Here is a 22,681-nt window from a genome sequence, read left to right as displayed (position 1 = left end):
GCATATACTATTCCAGTGTATATTCCACCCTAGTGCATGTACAACTCCAGTGTATACTCCACCCCAGTGCATATACTACACTAGTTGCATATACCACTCCAACGGTTAGAGGATTTTAAAGGTTAATTTTTTCCTGTTCTCAAGCTAGGCATATTTTTTGTTTTTGTAAATGTAATATGGAGGGCTATAACATTTCTCTCATTTGGGTTATTCAGATAATTTTTATACCTTTTTTTTTAAAATAAGCACTATTTTTATTTATGTATGTATTTATTTATTTATTCAATCATTCTTAATATCCAAGAAAAAAAAAAAAAAAAGGAAGTTGTTTTTCATATCCTTCATATGTTTTTTTTTCATTTTTAAATAGTGTTACTAAATAGAATTTCTAAAAAAAAATTCCATCTTTGTTATGGTGATTTTTATGTAAATGTATTGCCAATGGTGGGGCTATTTTTTTCTAATGTTAATTTATTTTTGTGTTTTTTTTTTTTTTTTTTTTTATACACTAGAAAGACTATTGAAGGACATTTTAACTGTACTTTTTTTTTGCCAATTTTCCCTGTATCTGGGACTGATACATTAGCCCCAGTTAAATGAAGAATGCAACTTTCTAAAATTCACTGAAAACTTGATCTAAGTTCTTAGGACCCAGCAGTTCACGTAGTTCTAAGCCCCTGGTATATCACATTGGCCAGGCTGGAAGGGAAGCTGAATCACAGCAGCTCCATAGCCATGTACACAATGCTCAGTGAGCACTAAGGGACGGTCAGACTGTGTAGGGACGGTAAAAAAACGGCTGTGCCTTCTTCTAGGATATCTGGCTGTAATAGCTGCAGTCAGAACGGCAGTAGTAGCTAGAAAATGGGACAAAAGGTAATATATAAAATAAAGTGTAGTAAAATATCAATTTGTCTTATCGGTTTATCATCTCATTGCTATACTCGGTATTGAGTGATATAGACCTGTCTATTATACAAATGCAATCCTTGCAGAATATCTTTACTGCTGTTGATGGGATCTGTACATATAGTACATGACCTTCAGACATGGCATTTGTCAATCACACCATTGTGATATCCAATATAACGTATCCCTGCTTGGGTTATCTTTGATGCCCCTTATCCTGTTCCTGCCACTTGCACTGTAACATCTGTAGAATCTCACACTCTCTCTGTTCTTGTAGACTGATCCAGCTCTATTTATGTATGACCAAGTCATGTGGGGCAAAGGTGACTTATTTTATTACATTTTTTGGAATTTCGTGAAGCGTGAAATTCAAGTCAGGGTTTTCATGACTAGACCATTACTTGACTTCTATTTTTGTAGATGTTTATGTAGACTCTTCCTAATTTCTCTGCCCCAGTATACAACTTTTGTATTTAGTACGATCGACTATACAACTGTATAATTTCATTGTTAATCTTGCCATAGAAATAATGATTTGCCCACAAGTCCATGCTGTTATGGAAACTACCATTTCTATACTGACGATGAAAACACTATATATACCGTATATACTCGAGTAAAAGCCGACCCGAATATAAGCCGAGGCCCCTAATTTTACCACAAAAAACTGGGAAAACGTATTGACTCAAGTATAATTGATATTGCGGCTGGTCATAGACCCCCCCCCCCATCCCTCCTAATAAAAAAAATAAAAAATTTTTTTTTTTGCTGACTCGAGTATAAGCCAAGGAGGGCTTTTTCAGCACAAAAACTGTGCTGAAAGATTCGGCTTATACTCGAGTATATACGGTAGTTAAAAACGTATGCTGAGGATATTTCTATACCATACTTTGAATAGGAAACTATTAATTCAATTCTATAATAAATGTCAGAATTGTAGCAAATTTTTATAGATTTTCATAAATCGGCTTAGATTATCTCTACTAAAAAGTAAGGTAGGTTGGATTTTTGTTTTAGTGTTGTCGTGAACCTGTCACCTCTCCTGATATGTCTGTTGTGTCATCCATAATATAACAACTTTGGGGCATCTTTTCTAAGAACTTTGTATCTTTCTTCTGTTATTATTCCTAGAAATGTCTGAATAAATTGATAAACGGGTGTTACAAATTGAGGGCGTGTCCCTACAGAATCTGACATTGTCTAGTCAGTGACAGGGTCAGACTGTGTAGGGTTTTGGTAAATGGTAACGCCCAGTTGTCAATTTATTCATAATCTTCGAGAAGGAATAACAGAGAATCGGCACAATAAAGAGATATGAGAAAAGATGCTCCAGAATGGTTATTTCAATTGGGTTTATAGATGTATTCAGCCTTTACTTTGGTTAAGGATTCTAATTTGTCATGACAGTATAAAGTACAATATTGTGACTTACTAACAAAACTTTAGAGAGTCTACAATTCGCAACTCAGCCAACAACAAGACTATCTTGAAAAGCTTATCATCTTATATCTGGAGATGTCCAGCCAACAGAAAGTTGAGAAAAGACATCTGTGCTAGGATTTACTAAAGCTGACATATCACAAGACATGATAGGACTTTACTCATTGTTTCTGTTTTCAGATTAAATTAATTTGTTTCTACTGAGAAGGTCAAAGCCGTGTTTCTGACTAATCGACCAATTATCTCGGGTAACTGCTGTCGTCCTAATTGATTAGGCTGAGTGCCAGGCGGTGAAGAAGTCACACCACTCTGTACGTTGGCATTCATTCCTCTCTCAGCTAAGCAATGTATGCTGATGCACTTTTATTTGAGACCACAGGGGTTAAATAGTAGCAGAGACATAAGAGAGATAACAACAACCTAAATTTGCATATTCATTTCTGATTGGTATGATACATCTCAATGCAACAAAAAAAAGTTTAAGCAGTGCCATATATATAGCCAGCTGCTCCCAGTCCTGCGTGGTAACCTTGGGGAGCTGTCTTCTGGCAGCAAGCTAAGCATTTGTTTTTTTTTTTTTTTGCACCCATCCTGGATACAGGCACCATCTTATCATATAACATTATACCAGTTTCAAGCATAAGCAACTATATCTAGCATTCAGCTTTTAAGGATAGCAATGTTTTTCATACATGACATGATTATAACCTTCACAGTACTACTAATAATAGTGACATAGTAGATGAGGTTGGAAGAAGACACAGATCCATCAATTCTAATCTATAACCCTACAATGTTGATCTAGAGAAAGGAAAAAAAAAACCCTGACTGATTCCAGTTGCCCCATATTGTGGGGAAAAAATTCTTCCCAACCCAAATCCAACAGTCAACATAAAACCCTGGATCAACGTTTCATCTCCAAAAATGTAATTTCCATCATGTTTAATATTTTTCATTTAATTTCTGTATCCTTGCTGCTTTAAAGTACAGAATCAAGCTTTGTACTGTCCCTTCATATATATGTACATTGCAATAGATCTCCCTATAGCGACCTTTCTTAAACTCCATAACCCACAGTTTTTTTAATCTGTCCAAAATCCACCCATTCCCGTAGTTATCTTGGTCGTCCTCCTCTGTACTCTCTCTAGTTCAGCCTTCTTGGGCACAAAACCCCAAATTGTGCACAGTACTCTAGTATATTATATCATATATTTCAACTATTTTTGTTCAAACGACTCCAATCTGGAGGTAGCACAAGCAAACTTCTTTTCATCAGTAGAAATGGATATTGGAAATACTGGGAATATGGAAGGAATTGGGACTTTCTTTGCTCTTGGTTAAAAAAAGGGTTCACTGAGGGAGTAACTAGTAAAATATAACTTTTATTCAATGCAATTAAAATAAAATAGATTTAAAATAGTAGTCCAAAAATAGCAATTTGTGTGAAGGACAGAATGATAAGTGATACGCCTATAGATAAAGGCAACTAGGATATAAACATTCCACTGTCCTACTGACACACTACCAGTAACCCCTTATGTACTAACAAGGGGATGATATACATGCCAGAAGTCTATAGATATCAGCTCTGACATATAAGCAGGATTGACAGGGACTGCGGGCATATAAATGTCCCAGTCAGACCACCCATGATAGGGAATGACTAAGCCTATCCTGCTCTAATACATAACGCTCCTCAACGCGTTTCCCTAACCCTATCTCGGGTTAATTCATCAGGAGGAGGAAAATTCACAACGGTGGTGGATGAATGCGGTCAAAACCGCAATTCCCCTGCCCCGTATGGTAGGACAGGGTACTGGTATATGGTTAAAAAAAGGATTCAACCATGCGAGTGTTCAATATTTCACATCCTTAAAAATTTTGCACTCTCCAAAACCAAGTAACTGTGATTTCTGTTACCCCCATTCCAACAACGTCCCGTACCACATGTGGCTGTATCCGGGAATCAAGACACAATGCAAAGCCATTAAAATAAAGCAGATGCTTAGTAAACCTTACAGAACTCAACCATATTGGTACATCAAACCCTTTAAAGCTCTAGAAATCTTTTTGACATCATGTGAAAGATATTTCCTCTTTGTATACACCTTTGTGCAGTTTGCTGCCTCTTTCTAAGGTCTGTATTTTGTTGTTTGTGTAATTTATCCTTCCTTTATCCCATTCAGATGTGATTCCCATCTGCTCGACCTGGACTATTTTAGTGCAGGGTCCTGGTGATGGTCATCAAGTTCTTCAAACAGACAGTTCATAGGAAAGAATGAAACTCTTTTAAACCTGGGTAAAACCAGTTCCAGATTTGCCTACAAAGAAAAACAATGTAATTGAAACCAATGGAATATTTTAACTTACTTATAAAAATGCAGACCATGTACGTCTCATTAAACCGCTTTATCTCTTATGCATCTTTTATTTTGCATGGTGTCTTGTCTATTTCATTTTAGGATGGAAGTGAATACAAAACTTTAAAGAAACAAAGATTGCAAGAAAAAATACCAAATACTTTATTTTTTGTCTTTCACAATGCACAGTACATTTTATGCTCAACTTGGTTTTGCTTTGGAAAGACGTATTACAACAAATTCTTAGAATAAAATTTTTCTACGCAAGGTTTGTCCTGCATCGCTTTTCACAGAAACTCCTCTATGTTTTCCTCTATGGACTTTCTGCTTCCATTATACCTATAGGGAAACCACTGGTGTTTCCATAGGTATAATTGACATAAGATAAGAGATAAGATAAGATAATCCTTTAATAGTCCCACATTGGGGAAATTTCAGCATGTTACGGCAGCATAGTAATACAGATAGAGGATAATACACAGTAATATATTACAGACGTAGGCACACATATGCTGAGAAGAGAAGATATACTAGGAGTCCATAGCAGCTAAGGAAAAAATGGAAGAGAAAGAAGGAAGACTTCATAGTCATAATCATTAGTTCTCTGTGCGGAGTGATCTTCGCTTGGTCTGATGTAGATTATACAGCCTGGTCGCGGTTGGAAGGAAGGACTTGCGATAGCTCCTTCTCACACTTGGGGTGAAGCAGACGGTCACTTACATTGCTGCCAAGTCCCATCAAGGTCTCATACATGGGGTGGGATTTGTTCTCCCACATGGAGGTCACCACAGACAGTATCCTTCTGTCACCCACCACCTGTACTGGGTCCAAGGGGCTCCCCAGGACAGAACTGGCCCTTCTGATCAGCCTGTCAAGTCTATTTCAGTCCCTGGTTGATATACTGCTCCCCCAGCAGGCCACACCGAAAAAGATGGCTGAAGCAACCACAGAGTTGAAGAAGGCCCTAAGAAGTGTCCCCTGGACTCCGAAGACCCTCAGCCTCCTGAGCAGGTAGAGTCTGCTGTGACGGTTTTGGTAATCATAGCATTTCCACTGCGTGTATTGCTCTGCAATGTGTGGATGGGATTCTAGCTAGAATCCCATCCATTTTGCAGGGACTGTAAAGTTTTGTGGTTTTTGCTACGTGGGACCCCAGCCGATTATCACTAACCTCTGTATCCTAAATGACCTAATATCTGATTATATTGGCTTGAACATTCCAATGTAAATAAATATTACTGACATAAAGCCTTATAAATAGTATAGTCACAGCCACATGATAAAATAACAGGTAAGTATTGAGGTAGACTTACTCATTCAGATGCAATGAGACCCAAAAGAAGAAACATGGAGATGCACGGAGGACCTTCCAGCTAGGTGAAGAGGAAATGGCAATACGTAGATATCCAGCACTCCAAAGGTTTCTTGTTGTATAAAAGTATAAGCTTTTTTCTGGAGACATGCTCCCTTTAAAATTCACGTATATACAACATATGATGTATATACGTGAATTTTAAAGGGAGCATGTCTCCAGAATAAAGCTTATACTTTTATACAACAAGAAACCTTTGGAGTGCTGGATATCTACGTATTGCCATTACTGACATAAAGTCATTTCCCCAATGGTGCTCTTATTTCTGTGTCTAGGTGCAGGAGAGCTAGACATGTTGGAATTAATTAATAGCGTATAATGCAAAAATCCAACATGGAGAAGGCAGCATTATAATTGGAAAAAAATGCGCAAATGAGTAGCAAAAAAATCCAACGAAAATAGGAACAAATTGCGCTCAAAAAGTAGCCCAAGTAGCTTCAAAATTGTGACTTCTATGTGTTCCATTCAAGTCCAATCTGCCATTGCAAAGCAATGTTGTGTATACTGTGCTTGTCCGGAGCAATGGATGACATATCTTGCAGAAAACTGTAATAGAGATGAATTGGGCAGACGTGAACAGCTTGTAGGCTAGGATATAGAATATAGATTTCTATATACTGTAGTTTACTTGAACTTAGACATAAACAACAGGTAAATTTGGAGAGCAGAAATAGTTGAAAACGACATATTAAATTTAGTAACTAAATTACTAAAGTTTTTTTTCAAAGGGACAAGATGGAAGGAATTTCCCAATAGGTTTACCAAAAAATTGCTTTACGTTTTTGATAGATTGATGAATTGATTGATCTAGTGACATCAGTGATTGCTTTGTAAGTGTCAAATGCTTAGTCTACAAGTCGTATACAAGGATGGATTTAGATACAAAAAGGTTGGATAAAATGTTAAAGGGGTTGTGCCACATTAATCCCGAGTTCCAGTGTTTGGACCACCAGTGATCAGGAGAACAGGGAAACCAAAAGTCCCATTCGATTACCCATTCTTCCGATCTCGAGGGGGTCCCAAGCAAGCAAACACTTATCCCATGTTCTGTAGATTGTGACACATCTCCTGTGTGGATATACACAGCAAGCATAAAACAAACATCCCATGTTATGTAACAGTGCGTTACGTGGCATCTGGTAGACGGTAGGAGACCCTGTTATTTTCTATTTAACACAGCGATGAACCCCTTTGCATAGAGTTGCAAAGATGGGCCCCCAGTTGAGCTGCACAGACTGCACGTGCGGTATGTCTTCCCCTATTTAAAGACGAATACATTATAGCATTGAGATCATTAGCTAAAGCCTGCTGTCATCTTAACATTATATATGAAGACTGGACAATGCAGTTATGGCTTTCCTATTACAACCCCCCATAGCGTAGCGAACAATAAAAGGATCTCAACTAAAGTAAATTTTAAGAAGTGCAGAAACGGTTGTTTAATACCTTCAGAAAAATGTTGGAATCCCAAAAGTTTGGCATGAAAACTGACAATTCAAATATGGGATTTCCAGTGAGCGTGAAATGTGGTCAAGTAGGTGCGACTCCCTGATGCTACTGGAATTGGATGAGCATGCCATTACTTTAATGTTTTGCACATTGTTCCATGCTGGAGAGGATACTTTAACCGGAGAGAAATGAGATGACTGCCTTAGAACAAACCTGAGGCTTTACGTGATGCATGTACCTCTGTGCATACATGTTGAAATATCTTGTACCACATGTAGATAAACGTAAACCAGTCATTGTGTTTTTAGCTGTGCCCCAGAAGATGTGCTTGTGATGTAGACATCTATTATATTGATTCTATAAGTGATCATATAAATCATAGATAGATGAGATCTGTAGATGGTCCTCTAGTGGGCCCGAAATTCTAAGGAAATAACTTGGCTCTGCCACAATAGGATCCATGTGGTCCGGCACAAGACAACGACATCTGAAGCAGATTTTTGTTTCTCAACTTCTGCTCCCTGAAGTTGTTTGAAACCTGGTCAAGGCTCTTCTGAAACCAAAAGCAAGAAGACATTGCTTTATAGTAGGAATGGACTGTGAGATACAACATAGTGATGGGCAAGAGTGATCGAATGCTTACCTACTGTTACGGTTCTGTATGTATATATATATATATATATATATATATATATATTTTAAACTACAGAACCTCTTAGCTGCACACTACAGCGAGGTCCACAGGCCCAATGGTGGGCGGCTGTATGTCTGAACTCAGATGTGAACTACTGCAAAGACACTGCAGCATGAAAATCAATGTGAACTACTTCAAAGACACTGCAGCGTGGACTCAATGTGCACTACTGCAAGACACTGCAGCCTGAACTCAATGTGAACAGTGTGTACTGTGCGACACTCCATGTGAACAAGGTGCAACTAATATCCTGCCAGTTAAGCTCACTGGCCTGGTGCACCAGTACAAGTGAAACACACATGGCTGCCAAGGGTTTACGTGAGCAAAAAATGCAGCGTATACGCTCATAGTAAAAAAACGCTGTGTAAACGCAGCGTAAACGCGACCCTCGCATTTCTACGCCGGTAAAAATAAGCACAAATTACGGCCGGCGTTACTCCGTGTGAATGCTCCATTAGCTATGAAGTAAGAATTGATGTCAGATTCTGACCATTTTTTAACTTGGAAGTCAATCTAGATATTCGTATTTTAGTATATTCAAATCTAAAATGACCTAGTATATGGTCTACCAGGTTTTGGTGGGAACATTTTGGTGCACATGATGACTGGAGTTAGGCCCTAGATAGTGACTGACCAAACTTCTCAGGTGGTGGTTAAGGTTTTGACTGTGTCCATTTCTGCCAAATCTGCCCCAGGCCCAGGGCCAGTGATGGGGGATGAACTAGTGTAGATGTTGGGAGTTATTGTTCCCTAAGGGCTCAGCTGTGCAGTGGTCTCCTGGCTCAGGGATTCTGGAGTGCTCTTGATGTTAAGTAGAAATAACAGACCTATGGCGGTTCAACGAGCAAAAAGATGGTTACACATCCAGCTGTGAAACATGGAGGCTCAGTCTTTTTGGTTTTGTCACTCCAGTTTAACAGTTATCATAGCAACATAAAAATTTCATAATCACTTCTTAGTGGCAAAAGTGTAAAATATACTCAATAGCTTCACTACAAGAAGGTTTGGATACATTTTGCATTCCCTACAGTTAAAGGGGTTGCAATGAGGCCAGGAAGCTGAAAAAAACAACCCATACTCACCTGTCCCTGGTGCTCTAGTGTCTCCCACCGAGGTCCAGTCGGGTTGCTCCAGGGTCTTGCTTTGGTGGATGTCCCCTTGGCGCGTGACCTCTGTGACCAATTGGCGACCTAAGAAAAGGAACTGGGACGTCATTCGCATACGTCACCTGTCCTTCCGTTAGGCAGCTGATTGGCCACAGTAGTGCGGCGGAGACTTCCACCAAAACAAGACCCTGGAGCAGCAGGACCAGACCACAGTGGGAGACATTGGAGAACAGGGGACCAGTGAGTAGGTTTTCTTTCTTTCTTTCTTTTTCACCTTCCCTGGCCTCCTTGCAAAAAAACAAGTTATCCTAGACAACCCCTTTAAGCTGTTCCAGAGATGTTTGGCAGTGACCTATTTACCCCTTACCCTCTAAAACACATGGATGTCAGCCAAACCAAGTATGCATGTGTATATTAGTGAAAGGGATGTTGGGGGTAGTAGTTGACAGCTGAACAATCAACTATTTGAAGTGTATGAGTACCTTTACTTAAAAGTCTGTTACTTAATACTTCTGATCAAGTACCCACTCAATGGTTCCTTGCCTTCTGCCAGGACTTAAAGGGAACCTGTCATATGTAACATGCAGTTCAATCTGAGGACAGGAGCTGAGCAGACTGATATCCTACTAATATTATAAATGTGAAAGTTTGTGTATTTGGATGTTTGTTCCTCAATCATGCAAAAACGGCTGAACTGATTTGAATGAAATTTGGCATATAGATAGACTGTAACCTCGATTTACACATAGGCGACTTTTTATCCCGGTAAATGACATGGCTTCACAACTGTTATAAATTTATGTTCACATAATATATTACACTGCTCTTGGCAGCAGCTTATCTCAGGTTCTGATAAAGCCAGGTCTGTTATCTCTCTGTATAAACACTCAGTTAACCCTCAGTGGATTCTGTACATGCATTTGCCTATTATCCGATCTGCCCCAGGCAACATGCTGACACACTGGATGGGAAAACACCTTTAAACCAAATTGGTAGTTTGCTACTTTTAAACATGCCGCCAGACATAGTAGCCAGAAGTCACAGACTTCTCCTCAAGCGGAGCTGAGGGGAATGATCAACGCTAACAACATATTCATTGTATGGCTTCCTAGTGAGCTGCTGAGATGCCGTAACAATCACAGGCACAGTGCGAGGAATGAGTTTAGCAGCAGGCCATCTTGACAGCTGACGAAACGCCAGAGCAGCCAGATTATCAACGCCAATAACACGTTCATTAGATTGCGTCCCAGCCGTCCCAGACACGGCATAAGGAAGAAGTTCAGCAACAGGACAGTTTAAGATCTGCCAAAATGCCAGAGCAGGCAAACCAATTTGCTGAATATAGGCGGATCATTGATACCAACAGCACGTAGACAAAGTCACGGGCAGAGGCTAGTAGTTTTATAAGAAAAGGTTCAGTATAACTTGTCATTCATCCATTGAAGTCATCATGTTCTTTTTTTTTTTTTTTTTTAAATGTAGATTGTGAGCCCCACATAGGGCTCACAATGTACATTTTTCCCTATCAGTATGTCTTTGGAATACGGGATGGAAATCCATGCAAACACGGGGAGAACATACAAACTCCTTGCAGATGGTTTTTTGCCCTTGGCAGGATTTGAACACCAGGACTCCAGCGCTGCAAGGCTGCAGTGCTAACCACTGAGCCACTGTGTGGCCCCTTTGAAGTCATCATGTTCTATGCTATGGTGGCGGTCTTGTCAGTGATTGACAGTTATCTCTGTTCACACAGTTGTAGAGTGGAGGCTATCATTCACAGATAGCTCCGCCCCTTGACTTCTCATCATAGAAAGAGCAGAGATTTCAGAGTATAAATGACAAGTTATACTGAATCTTTTCCCAGAAAACAATATATCAATCTGCTCAGCTCCTCCTGCTCTACAATATGCTAACTGCATTTTTCATGTGACAGGTTCCCTTTAAACTTTAAAACTTTAAAATTAAACTTTAAAATTTTAGAGAGACATTTACATAGAAGGAGGAATGGATTTACAGTAACACATTAGCCTCCTATTATACATTATTGGCTTCATTCTTATTTCTTTAAGACTTGAGACGAGGGTTAGGGTCGGGTCTAAGGAGTAAAATGAAATCTTTGTACCGCTGTTCATTAGCTTAGGGTAAGAAATGACTATTTTGATGAATAGTTGTTATCCCAGTCCCTATAATGCGACGTCCTGCGCTATTTATCTAGCCTCATTCATGTTGTTCTAACTGCAGTCAATGACACTAAATTCCTCTCCTTCATCTACTTTGCCTCCCAGCAAGAAAAATAGAAATATCTGGCGTATGATACGATCCCAGAACATATCTCAGTCTCCGAATAACAAGGCAAGGCTAAAAATAGCCGCACCATGAAACGCCTGGGATATATTTACACACAAGTTTCAAAGTGAATTACGGCGCAAGCAAAACTGATTAAATTTACAAAGCCTTAAAGAGAGAGAGGAAGGATATTAGATTATAGCATGAACTCAACTGCGCCATACAAATCATTTCATATGTCTTATGTCAGAGGTTCTACCGAGAAAAAACAGGAATCGCAACGTCTGCGTCGTAGTCATTGCCATCTACTGCTCCCTAGCAAGGATAACCTGCTTAGGGATGCTAAATAATTCATGGAAAGTATAAGCTTTCATTTATCTCAGGACAAAAAAAACATCATATGACTTCCTTGATAGCATCGTCCTACTGCTGCCAACTTCTAAATATACCATTGGGCAGAACCGTGCCCTTTCAAAAGCCAATAGTGAATGAGATAATCTTTAGATACATGACATTTAGAAGCTGATGAGGAGGAAATGTTATCTCAGTGCAGGAAACTGAATGTGTAATGGTAACCTATTAGCAATTCATGGGGAATGTTCAGGTGCGTTACAAAGTATTTTATCCAAAATCTATTGAAATGATCGAGAATTAGAATGATGGATTCAGTTAGAATGCTTATAGAAGGCTCTATTCTAGTGTAATGTAAATGTTACTGTATTGAAACTTAAAGGGGTTGTCCAGTTTCAAACTAATGTTAAGAGATCAATATGATTGTATAGTAAAAGTTCCACAATTTTCCAATATACTTTCTGTATGTATTCCTCACGGTTTTCTAGATCTCTGCTTGTTGTCATTCATTCTTTTAGTGGATAAATATTAGTCCATGCTCATGTGATATACAGTCCATGGTCATGTGATGTACAGTCCATGGTCATGTGATATACAGTCCATGGTCATGTGATATACAGTCCATGCTCATGTGATATACAGTCCATGGTCATGTGATGTACAGTCCATGGTCATGTGATATACAGTCCATGGTCATGTGATATACAGTCCATGGTCATGTGATATACAGTCCATGGTCATGTGATATACAGTCCATGGTCATGTGATGTACAGTCCATGGTCATGTGATATACAGTCCATGGTCATGTGATATACAGTCCATGGTCATGTGATGTACAGTCCATGGTCATGTGATATACAGTCCATGGTCATGTGATATACAGTCTATGGTCATGTGATGTACAGTCCATGGTCATGTGATATACAGTTCATGCTCATGTAATATACAGTCCATGGTCATGTGATGTACAGTCCATGGTCATGTGATATACAGTCCATGGTCATGTGATATACAGTCCATGCTCATGTGATATACAGTCCATGCTCATGTCATATACAGTCCATGGTCATTTGATATACAGTCAATGGTCATGTTATATACAGTCCATGGTCATGTGATATACAGTCCATGGTCATGTGATGTACAGTCCATGGTCATGTCATGCACAGTCTATGGTCATGTGATGTTCAGTCCATGCTCATGTGATATACAGTCCATGGTCATGTGATGGGCACACAGGGGCTCAGCTCATTATAGTCACAATAATCAGACCCCTGTCTTGTAACGAGCTGTGCACCTGTGTGTCCATCACATGACCATGGACTGTATATCACATCTCCACGGACTGTATATCACACGGCCACATTTGCACGCCAACGTACCTGAGGAGCGTCCATTTTCATGGATCCCTCATACATTGCAGTTTATGGAGGGATTCATGAAAACAGACAAAAATACAGCATGACCTATATTATGATGATCCGTTACGGACTATGAAAATGAGTGATGTGAAATTAATTGTCTCCTTACAGTTTCTGTGCCATGGTTCTAGTGTGTACATAGACCTAAAAATGTACCGGCTCCGATGTAGCAAACTTTAACTAGACATTTATCATGTTACATACCATGAGGCAGCAGACTTTAAACTGACATTTAACACATTGAATTTAAAGTTTATGCTTGCCACATCTGTAGATTAATCTAGTCCTTAGTGTTTGTGTACGGTATAGGAATATTTGATTTTAAGGTTCGTTGGTCAGGGAATGATGGAACTTATCTAATTCTTAGAAAATGTTGGGAGTTCTATATTGTGTATGTGTGCGCATACACATATATATACATCTATACACACACACACACATATATATATATATATATATATATATATATATATATATATATATATATATAGTCCATGCATGTCATAGTCCGTACTCTAATGGCTTCATGTTAATTTGCTGCACAAATGTAATTATTTTACAATTATTTAATATATCTATGGGAAAATAAGAATGTATCAAATGATCAATTCTGTATATTTTGTAAACCGGCTTGTACAAAAGGCCTGTAGCTTTCTTGCTTTCTTGTGGTTATATATATAATCCATGCATGTCATTGCCTGCACACTAATAGTTTCTATAGTAATTTTCTGCACAAACATAATTACGTTCATTTAATATATCTATGGGATAATGAGAGCATATAGAAGCGATTGTTGTAGAAACATTTAGTGAATGTGCACGGTTTGCAGATGGATTACAGAGGTCTGCAGGCAATTTACAGTGTTTGCGAATCATTATGCTCACGTTAATAGGATACATTGGGGTTTTGTTCACTGTATTAGTGTAGTATGCCGGGCCCTTTGGCTCATAGGTCAGAGACTTCAGTATCTCTGACAGGGGCGTAACCTGAGGGGGTGCAGAGGGTGCAGTCGCAGTGGGGCCCAGAATAATGACCTATTCTAAAGATAAGTCATCAACCAGAAGCCCCTTTAAGGATGTAGCCCTTTTTGTTATTGTCTTCCATTATCACATCTTAAGAGCCATAACTTTTTTGCATTTTTTGTGCTGTATCAGGAAATTTTTTTTGTGTGTGATAGGTTTTTCTGTTGCAGCATTTTAGGAAACATAATCTGTATACTATTGGCTAATTTTATTGAGCGGGAAAAAAAGGCAGTTTATGCATTTTCTACGTTCTAAATTTTTTCTCTGCACTGTGCAGCCTATAGAACATTTATTCTGTGGGCCAGTACATGACTATGCCAAATATATACTGTTTTTTTAATGTTATACTAGTAACTCTAACCCCAAAATTATTTGTTTTATTTTTAGCATATGCCTATTTGGTTTTTTTTCCAGTGACAACTACTTATTTTTTGTGGGATAAAATGTAAATTGTTGGCAAATCTTGAGTTATGTGGATTTTTTTGATCACTTTTTATTCAGTTTTAATGATAACGATTTTATTTTTGATATTGTGGGATAAATTATGTTTTTTTTAATGGATTTTCTGATACCTTTTCTCTGATTTAGAAAAATTCAATGACAAGAAGCCTATTTATATTAATTTTTTTTTAATATAAAAAAAATGTTTTTGTATAGTATGTTTTTTTTTTTAAACATTTTAATATATTCCCAGGATATGACTTACGGTAAATGGCCATCTTGTGACAACCCCTCTAAAGTGGCTTTCAGGTTTCTAAGATTTCGTGATAAATACATTACTGTACTGCCAAAAATAGATAACTTGCCATTATAGTGTTACAAGCTCAGTGTTACAGTGTTACAAATTTGCATTTATGAAATATATTATGTCCCTCCTGGTTTTTCAGGTACGTAAGAGAACTTATAAGCACTGAGAAGGAAATATTTTGGAATCGAAACGCAAAGTATATTAGAAAACTGGATATCATCCTATTATGCAGTGACACAATGTAGTTTACATAAGATTTGGTGACTCCTTTTAAATTGATGAGATATCCATAGAAAGTTCAATGGGGGTATTGAAACGCGTAAGGTAGTCATTTATGGCAGCTAGTCATTACTTTTTTAGGCAATAGCTAGATACAGACTACTGATATAGACTATAGACCTTTTTGGCAGTGTTATATTCACCTGATTGGGCTGAAACATGTATATATGGTTGCAGTAGTGACGGTGACCACAATTTATCTTACAATAAAATATATCAGTAGACTCAGTTATCTGGAGGCTATATGGATTAGTGATCTCCTGTAGTATGGACAGCTAATTGCTTACAACATATCCGTATCGCTTTCCCTAATCCAGATCATGTAGGGAGCGTACTAGTGTGTTTTTTATGCGATTTTGTAGGGTTTGTGTTCCATGAATTTAAATAATCTAATAAAGTTTACGGTTTTAATAGTTACCGTATATACTCGAGTATAAGCCGACCCGAATATAAGCCGAGGCCCCTAATTTTACCACAAAAAACTGGGAAAACTTATTGACTCAAGTATAAGCCGAGGGGAGAAATGCAGCAGCTACTGGAAAATTTCAAAAATTAAAATGGTTGCAGTTTTTGGGTGCAGTAGGTGCTGGGGAAGGGGAGGGGGTGTTTTGGTTGTCTGTCTGCAACTTCCATGAGGACTGGGTTTTCTTTTTCCCCACTTGGAATTCAGCCTGGCTGACTATAGGGGATCTGCAGTGCTCCTATTAACCCCTTCCTGACAGAACAGGAGCACTGCAGATCCCCTATATTCAGTAGACACAGGATACCTAATGTGTTTGTGTGTCACAGTCATTTTCTACTTTTATATGTATTCTAGGGAAAGGAGGGATTTACAACTTTTAATTTTTTTTTTTTAAATCCTTTTTTTTTTTTTTTTTGCACTATTTTATGGGAGATTCTATTCATTGATATTGTGACTGGTCATGGACCCCCCCGCCTTAAAAAAAATAAAATAAAAAAAGATATTATTTTTTTTTTTGCTGACTCGAGTATAAGCCGAGGGGGGCTTTTTCAGCACAAAAACTGTGCTGAAAAGGGGGCCACATGTGCTGGAGTCCTGGTGTTCAAATCCCACCAGGAGCAAAAAACCATCTGCAGGGAGTTTGTATGTTCTCCCCGTGTTTGCATGGATTTCCATCCTATATTCCAAAAGACATACTGATAGGGAAAAAATGTACATTGTGAACTCTATGTGGGGCTCATAATCTACATAAAAAAAAAAAAAACTGCTGAAAAATTCGGCTTATACTCAAGTATATACGGTAAACGTCCATTGTTGGAATTTCTATCTGTTTGTTTTCTCATGTACAGATTTATTGCAGTATTTAGTTTTCTGTGTTGCAAATGATGATTCAGATACAGTTTTTAGTATATTAGTATGGGTCCATGAGCCAAAATCGCCACCAGGATGAAAATACAGCATCTGGCAGGGAAATATCAACTGGTTTTGATTTAGGACAGAGATATAACTTCATTCGTATATAATTCTAAACTCATTTTCCTGATAAAATGGTCAAGTAACAAATCTTTATACATTTTTTTTATTTAATACCGTGGCTAATGTTGGCCTTCTGGGCACAGCGTCTTTTTTTCCTGATTTACCTCCACCCACTTTCCAAGAGCGCTGACTGTGTATGATTTTTGTTGGTTTTTTGGAATGTAATTTGTTTATTGTATTATTTTTTCCAAACCTGCAAATTAAATTAAATTATTGTTTTACTGATTTTATTTTATTGCACTTTTTTTTTGTCCCATAAGGGGAATTGCTTAATTTTACTTTTTTTTTTTTTTTTTTTTGTAATAATGCATTGGGGTACCTGTGTATCCCAGTGCTTGTTATGTAAAATACATGGGCACGCCTATTGGCATGGAGACATTGTACCCATTCTTTAACTTCTCAGTAGAACATGTTTTGTCGCCATAACTTTTATCTCTAAGGGGCTGCCCAAACACAGTTTTCTGTTTTTTCAACAATCCCCTGGAAGTGAATAGAGAGCCAACGCACATGATTAGAGATGAGCAAGTAGAATTCGATCGAGTAGGTATTCGATCGGATACTACGGTATTCGAAATACTCGTACTCGATCGAGTACTACTCGCTATTCGAATGTAAAATTTCGATGCAGAACCAGCATTGATTGGCCGAATGCTATACAGTTGGCCAATCAACGCTGGTTCTTCTCCTACCTTTAGAAGTCTTCTCCGTGCAGGGTCCCCGCGGCGTCTTCCGGCTCTTCATTCACTCTGCCAGGCATCGGGCCTGGGCAGAGCCGACTGCGCATGTCTGCTTGTAGTGCGGGCATGCGCAGTCGGCTCTGCCCAGGCCCGATGCCTGGCAGAGTGAATGACGAGCCCTGAAGACGCCGCGGGGACGCTGCAAGGAGAAGACTTCTCGGAGGATCCAGCCCGATCCTCACTCGTGGACTTGGTAAGTGTAATTTGATCGAACGTTGCCTACCCCTGAAACGAGCATTTTCCCCCCATAGACTATAATGGAGTTCGATATTCAATTCGAGTAGTCGAATATTGAGGGGCTACTCGAAACGAATATCGAATCTCGAACATTTTACTGTTCGCTCATCTCTACACATGATCTATTCATATAAGGAATCATAGGATCGCATTGTAATAGATGGGGGTCCTAGTGATCGGATACTGGACAACCCCATTTAAGTATCCAGCACCGTAGATTCACTGCATGGGGTGAGACGGTATTTTTAGCTACTCCATCCTCCATCCTTGAGGTTTATTCCCCTATACATGTGATTCCTCGATGTATTAGTCTGCAGTATCTTATACACCACGTGTTAGAGCTCACTATATAATGTGTTTTCCTACGTCCTTTCTTACTTCATCACATTTCTGTTTATTTGGAAGAATTAAAATAGAGGCATATGTAAGAGTTTACAGTTCACATAAACAGCAGCTGTTTAAGAAGAAAGTCCTTAGCTGTTGGGCGCTGTCACGTTCCCGAGTGAATAGGAAAATGGATAGCTATTAATAAAATCCGCTAGGAAAAACTATAGCCAGGCTTCCCAGTATGAGCATCGAGTCTACGTCTGACATTTTAGGTTTCTGTGCTCAGATCTCAGCTGGATTACACAATACCATACTATACGGCTGCTGTAGAGCGACTTATTATACAAGTGGGTGGTAAACATGTAACAACCATCCTTGGACACACTCTCTTAAGCGGCGTTCACTCTACCTCTCCGGGGTTTCCATCATAAACCCTGGGGAGACTGGTCAGGGGACGACTTGCCGGTGGTCAGCTTTAAAACCCAATCATTTCAATGAGTTTTTAAAGGTGACCGCCACTGTCCTCTCTGCCTGGAAACCGTACATGCAAGTTTCCAGGCAGAGAGGCTGCATATGGACGCCGGCGGTCAACTTTAAAAACCCTTTCCAATGAATGGGTTTTAAAGCTGACCGCCGGTAAACCGTCCCCTCTCCAGTTTAACCGGGGTTTACGATGGAAACCTGGATGTGAACCCAGCCTTACTATAAGCAAGTCCTATCAAATATCAAAATATTCTGCACCCATTTGGCTTGCAGCATATTGACACTGTGCTCCATAATCATATCCCTTTAGGAAAAGTGGGGAAAAAAAGCTAGCAGAACCCATTGAAATCAATGGGAGGCTTTTTTTTGAAAATTCCACATATATTTATAAAAATTGTAATTTAAATTTGTATATTTTTTCCTTTTAGGTGTCATAGACAGAAACTGCTTTGACTCCAATAGAAGCGACACATTAACCAATGGAATTGGGTCTTCTGACATTCCTTTTTTAAAGATGAATGACAACGCCTCAGTGACAGTACGAGACTGGGACATATTGACTCCTTTGTGGAAAACTACAACCCAAGTTGACCAAAGTTATACAAACTTTAGCAGAGGGACAGATCCTTTGCGTCAAAATCAACCCTCCCCTTTTACACAAAGCACAAAAACTGAAACTGGACAGACCAAAGAGACTACGGAAGATGAGAGCATGCCCACTACAGTCTCTTCAGAGTTCCGGGACAATGCGCCTATGAGACCGACTATGAGACCACTTCCCACTGCTACAGAAGGTAATAATTCTATTATTGTGACCAACAAATATTTCTCTTATTTTTTAAGTTAGAGAGCTGTCACAATATGCTGGCTATCCTATATGTATTTATGTGGCCAGGTGTCAATTGCAGCCTTTCAAGGTTTTTATTGGCATGTTGTGTGCTTTTGTCATGAAATGGTTTAATGAAAAATTTGAGTTCTGATAAGAAAATACAGCGTCTTCTCAAAATCAGGTTGACCAAAATTAACCTTCACCCGACCAGCTGCGTCATTATACGCTGCCCTGGTATATATTAGATCAGGCCCATGAATACTAATGAGGAGGTTTAAAGATTTATTCTGGTTATATTTTCATTAGATCTCAAACCTAAAACCTTGTGTACGAAAGGCAGGTACCAAAATAATCTAGTCACAGTGTCAAAGTTAACCCACCTAAACGACTTGAACCTGCAATCTTTGTATTGCTTGTCCCCGTATTGCAGTGTATAGGATATTCTCTTCTCAGCTATTGAGGCTGGTCTTAGACCAGCCTCAATAGCTATATTGGAATGACAGGCCCAGGAGCCTTCAAAGGAAAAATCAGCTGGAATTGGCTAAGGCCTGGGGCTGGGGCTTGTGAGGACCAGCCCCAGGGGTCTTGTTTTAGTCTATTGAGCTACAGCAAAGTGCAAAGTTCACTCTGCAAATGCAGCAAAGACCTTGTCACTATGGTGGCTGCTTGTCAACAGAGTGGCCACCATCTTTAAAGACCTAATTTCCGGTGTAATAGTACGGCAGATATCAGGAAAGGGATAAAATCTGCAGCCTGTCATTTCATTGTGTAGATCTTTTTTTTACCTATTTTAATGGGAAGGGTGAAATAGAAGCAAAAACTGTGCCAAAATGCACATTTAGGTGCACAATACAGTACAGAAAATCTTCAGCAAATACTATTACGTGTGCAAGTACCGTATATACTTGAGTATAAGCCGACCCGAATATAAGCCGAGGCCCCTAATTTTACAACAAAAAACTGAGAAAACTTATTGACTCGAGTATAAGCCGAGGGGGGAAATACAGCAGCTACTGGAAAATTTCAAAAATTAAAATGGTCGGAGTTTTTGGGTGCAGTAGATGCTGGGGAAGGGGAGGGGGTGTTTTGGTTGTCTGTCTGCCCCTTCCCTGAGCTTGAGGACTGGGGTTTTTCCGCCCACTTGGAATTCAGTCTGGCTGACTATAGGGTATGTGCAGTGCTACTATTAACCCCTTCTCGACAGAACAGGAGCACTGCAGATCCCCTATATTCAGTAGACACAGGGATACCTAATGTGTTTGTGTGTCACAGTCATTTTCTACTTTTATATGTATTCTAGGGAAAGGAGGGATTTACAACTTTTATTTATTTTATTTTTTATTACATTATTTTAAAGCTTCTTTTTTTTTTCACCATTTTATGGGAGATTCTATACATTACTATTGTGGCTGGTCATAGACCCTCCCTCCCAAAAAAATAAATAAAATAAATAAATAAAATATATAAATATATATATATATATAAATATATATATATATATATATATATATATATATATATATATATATATATATATTTTATTTTTTGCTTGACAAAAACTGTGCTGAAAAATTTGGGTTATACTCGAGTATTTTGATTTAATTGATTTAATTGATTCGCAGAAATTTCAGCAGAAAAATCTGATACATGTGAATCAACCCTTTAGCCTTATGTACCACCTTGATAAATTTGATAAAATTTATGTCATTTTCATGAATTAGAAATTCATCCTTCCTATGACACTATTGCATTCTTAGTGTCCTTTGTATTGTCCTGATCCGTACATATGTAGAACGAAAGGGTCGTGTCACTTAATAGAAAACATGAAGGTAATCCGCAAGTTTACTTGTATGGTACCTGGGATGGAATGTCCGCACACCAGGATATATTTCCTGTGAAATGTACATTCGCTATGCTTAAAAGAAATCGTAAATTAGAAACACTTACCAAGAAAAAAAAAAGAAGTGAAAATGAGTTTCACTTGTATTTTTGCATTTTCCCAAAGGCTGAAACGTTTACTGCAACTTGTGATACGATCTAATGTTGTCTTGAAACTATTGCTCTGAAAGGAAAAGCAGCGTGTTCACGTGGTGAAAGGAATTTCACTATAAATGGTACAATACATTTGTCCCTGTGGGTAGCTGTTAGGGGACACGGAGTACAAAGATTTAATGTTTGGACGGTTTGGTTTTTTTCAGCTAATTTTTTTTCTCTAGTTCTCCATTTTTTTCAGTAATATCGAGGTAATATTAATGTACTTGACAGTTGAATAAATTCATTATTGTTTTCGAAATGCAACCCCCCCAAAAAAAATTACTACTAATAGGGCTAGGCAATTTTGACGTTTTACCTTGATTACGGTTAATTATGATTATTTAGGTTATGCCCATTGTAAAGCTATGAGCTAAAGTATGAGTTTGTGTCAGGCGATCCTCGATCGAGTCATCTAACGAGGTTCACACCCCACAGTTTCTTTTGGACTGAAAACGTCTGAACTAGGGTTGAGCGATCGTGAACACGATCTTTTTAGGTGGGATCGAGATCGGTGTGCCCCTGTGCGCCGGCTGCCTCCATTTATTTGAATGAGAGGCTAAACTAAACATCTCTAGCAGCTACTTACCTCCAGAGATGGCTGCTCCGGTGCCCTCCTTCTTGCCTCGCTGCGGGGCTTGTGGCTTAGGAGAGTGTGGACGGGTACAGGGCGGGGAGACGTGACGTCTTCCCTCCCAGTATCCGCCCACACTCTCCTAACCTGCCCACACTCTCCTAACCTGGCAGGGAGGGGCAAGCGAAGGGAGAAGAACAGCGTGGAGCGGCAGCGAGAGGAAGAAGGAGAACACACCGAGCACCGGACCAGCCATCTCTGCAGGTAAGTGGACACCAGGGGGGACTAAGTAGCCAGAGGTTTAAAAAAAAAATACTCTGGCTACTTTAGTGATTCACTACACAGCGTGGATTCTAACAATTGTTGGATTCCATGCTGTATAGTGAATAGGATTGCTTTTAAAATCCGATCTCCGATTAATAAAAAAATCCCATTGACTTGCATTGGGATCGGAATTGGGATTGAGATCGGGTTTGAATGAAAAATGATCGGAAATCGGATTTTAAAATCGATCCTGAAAAGTCAA

The 22,681-nt window shown here is 38.9% G+C and overlaps 1 protein-coding gene across 2 annotated transcripts in view; it reads left to right on the top strand.

The window, feature by feature from the left end:
- CORIN (corin, serine peptidase) overlaps positions 1-22,681 on the top strand; it is a 194,274-nt gene that overhangs the window by 39,125 nt on the left and 132,468 nt on the right. For both annotated transcript variants that reach the window (XM_075261498.1, XM_075261497.1), the window contains exon 3: positions 19,150-19,515. In XM_075261498.1, coding sequence (XP_075117599.1) covers positions 19,150-19,515 — 366 coding nt within the window. The remainder of the gene's footprint in view (positions 1-19,149; positions 19,516-22,681) is intronic.

The sequence above is a fragment of the Leptodactylus fuscus genome, chromosome 1, assembly GCF_031893055.1.
Source record: "Leptodactylus fuscus isolate aLepFus1 chromosome 1, aLepFus1.hap2, whole genome shotgun sequence".
In the NCBI taxonomy this organism is placed as follows: domain Eukaryota; kingdom Metazoa; phylum Chordata; class Amphibia; order Anura; family Leptodactylidae; genus Leptodactylus; species Leptodactylus fuscus.
This window is presented reverse-complemented; position numbering and strand designations above follow the sequence as displayed.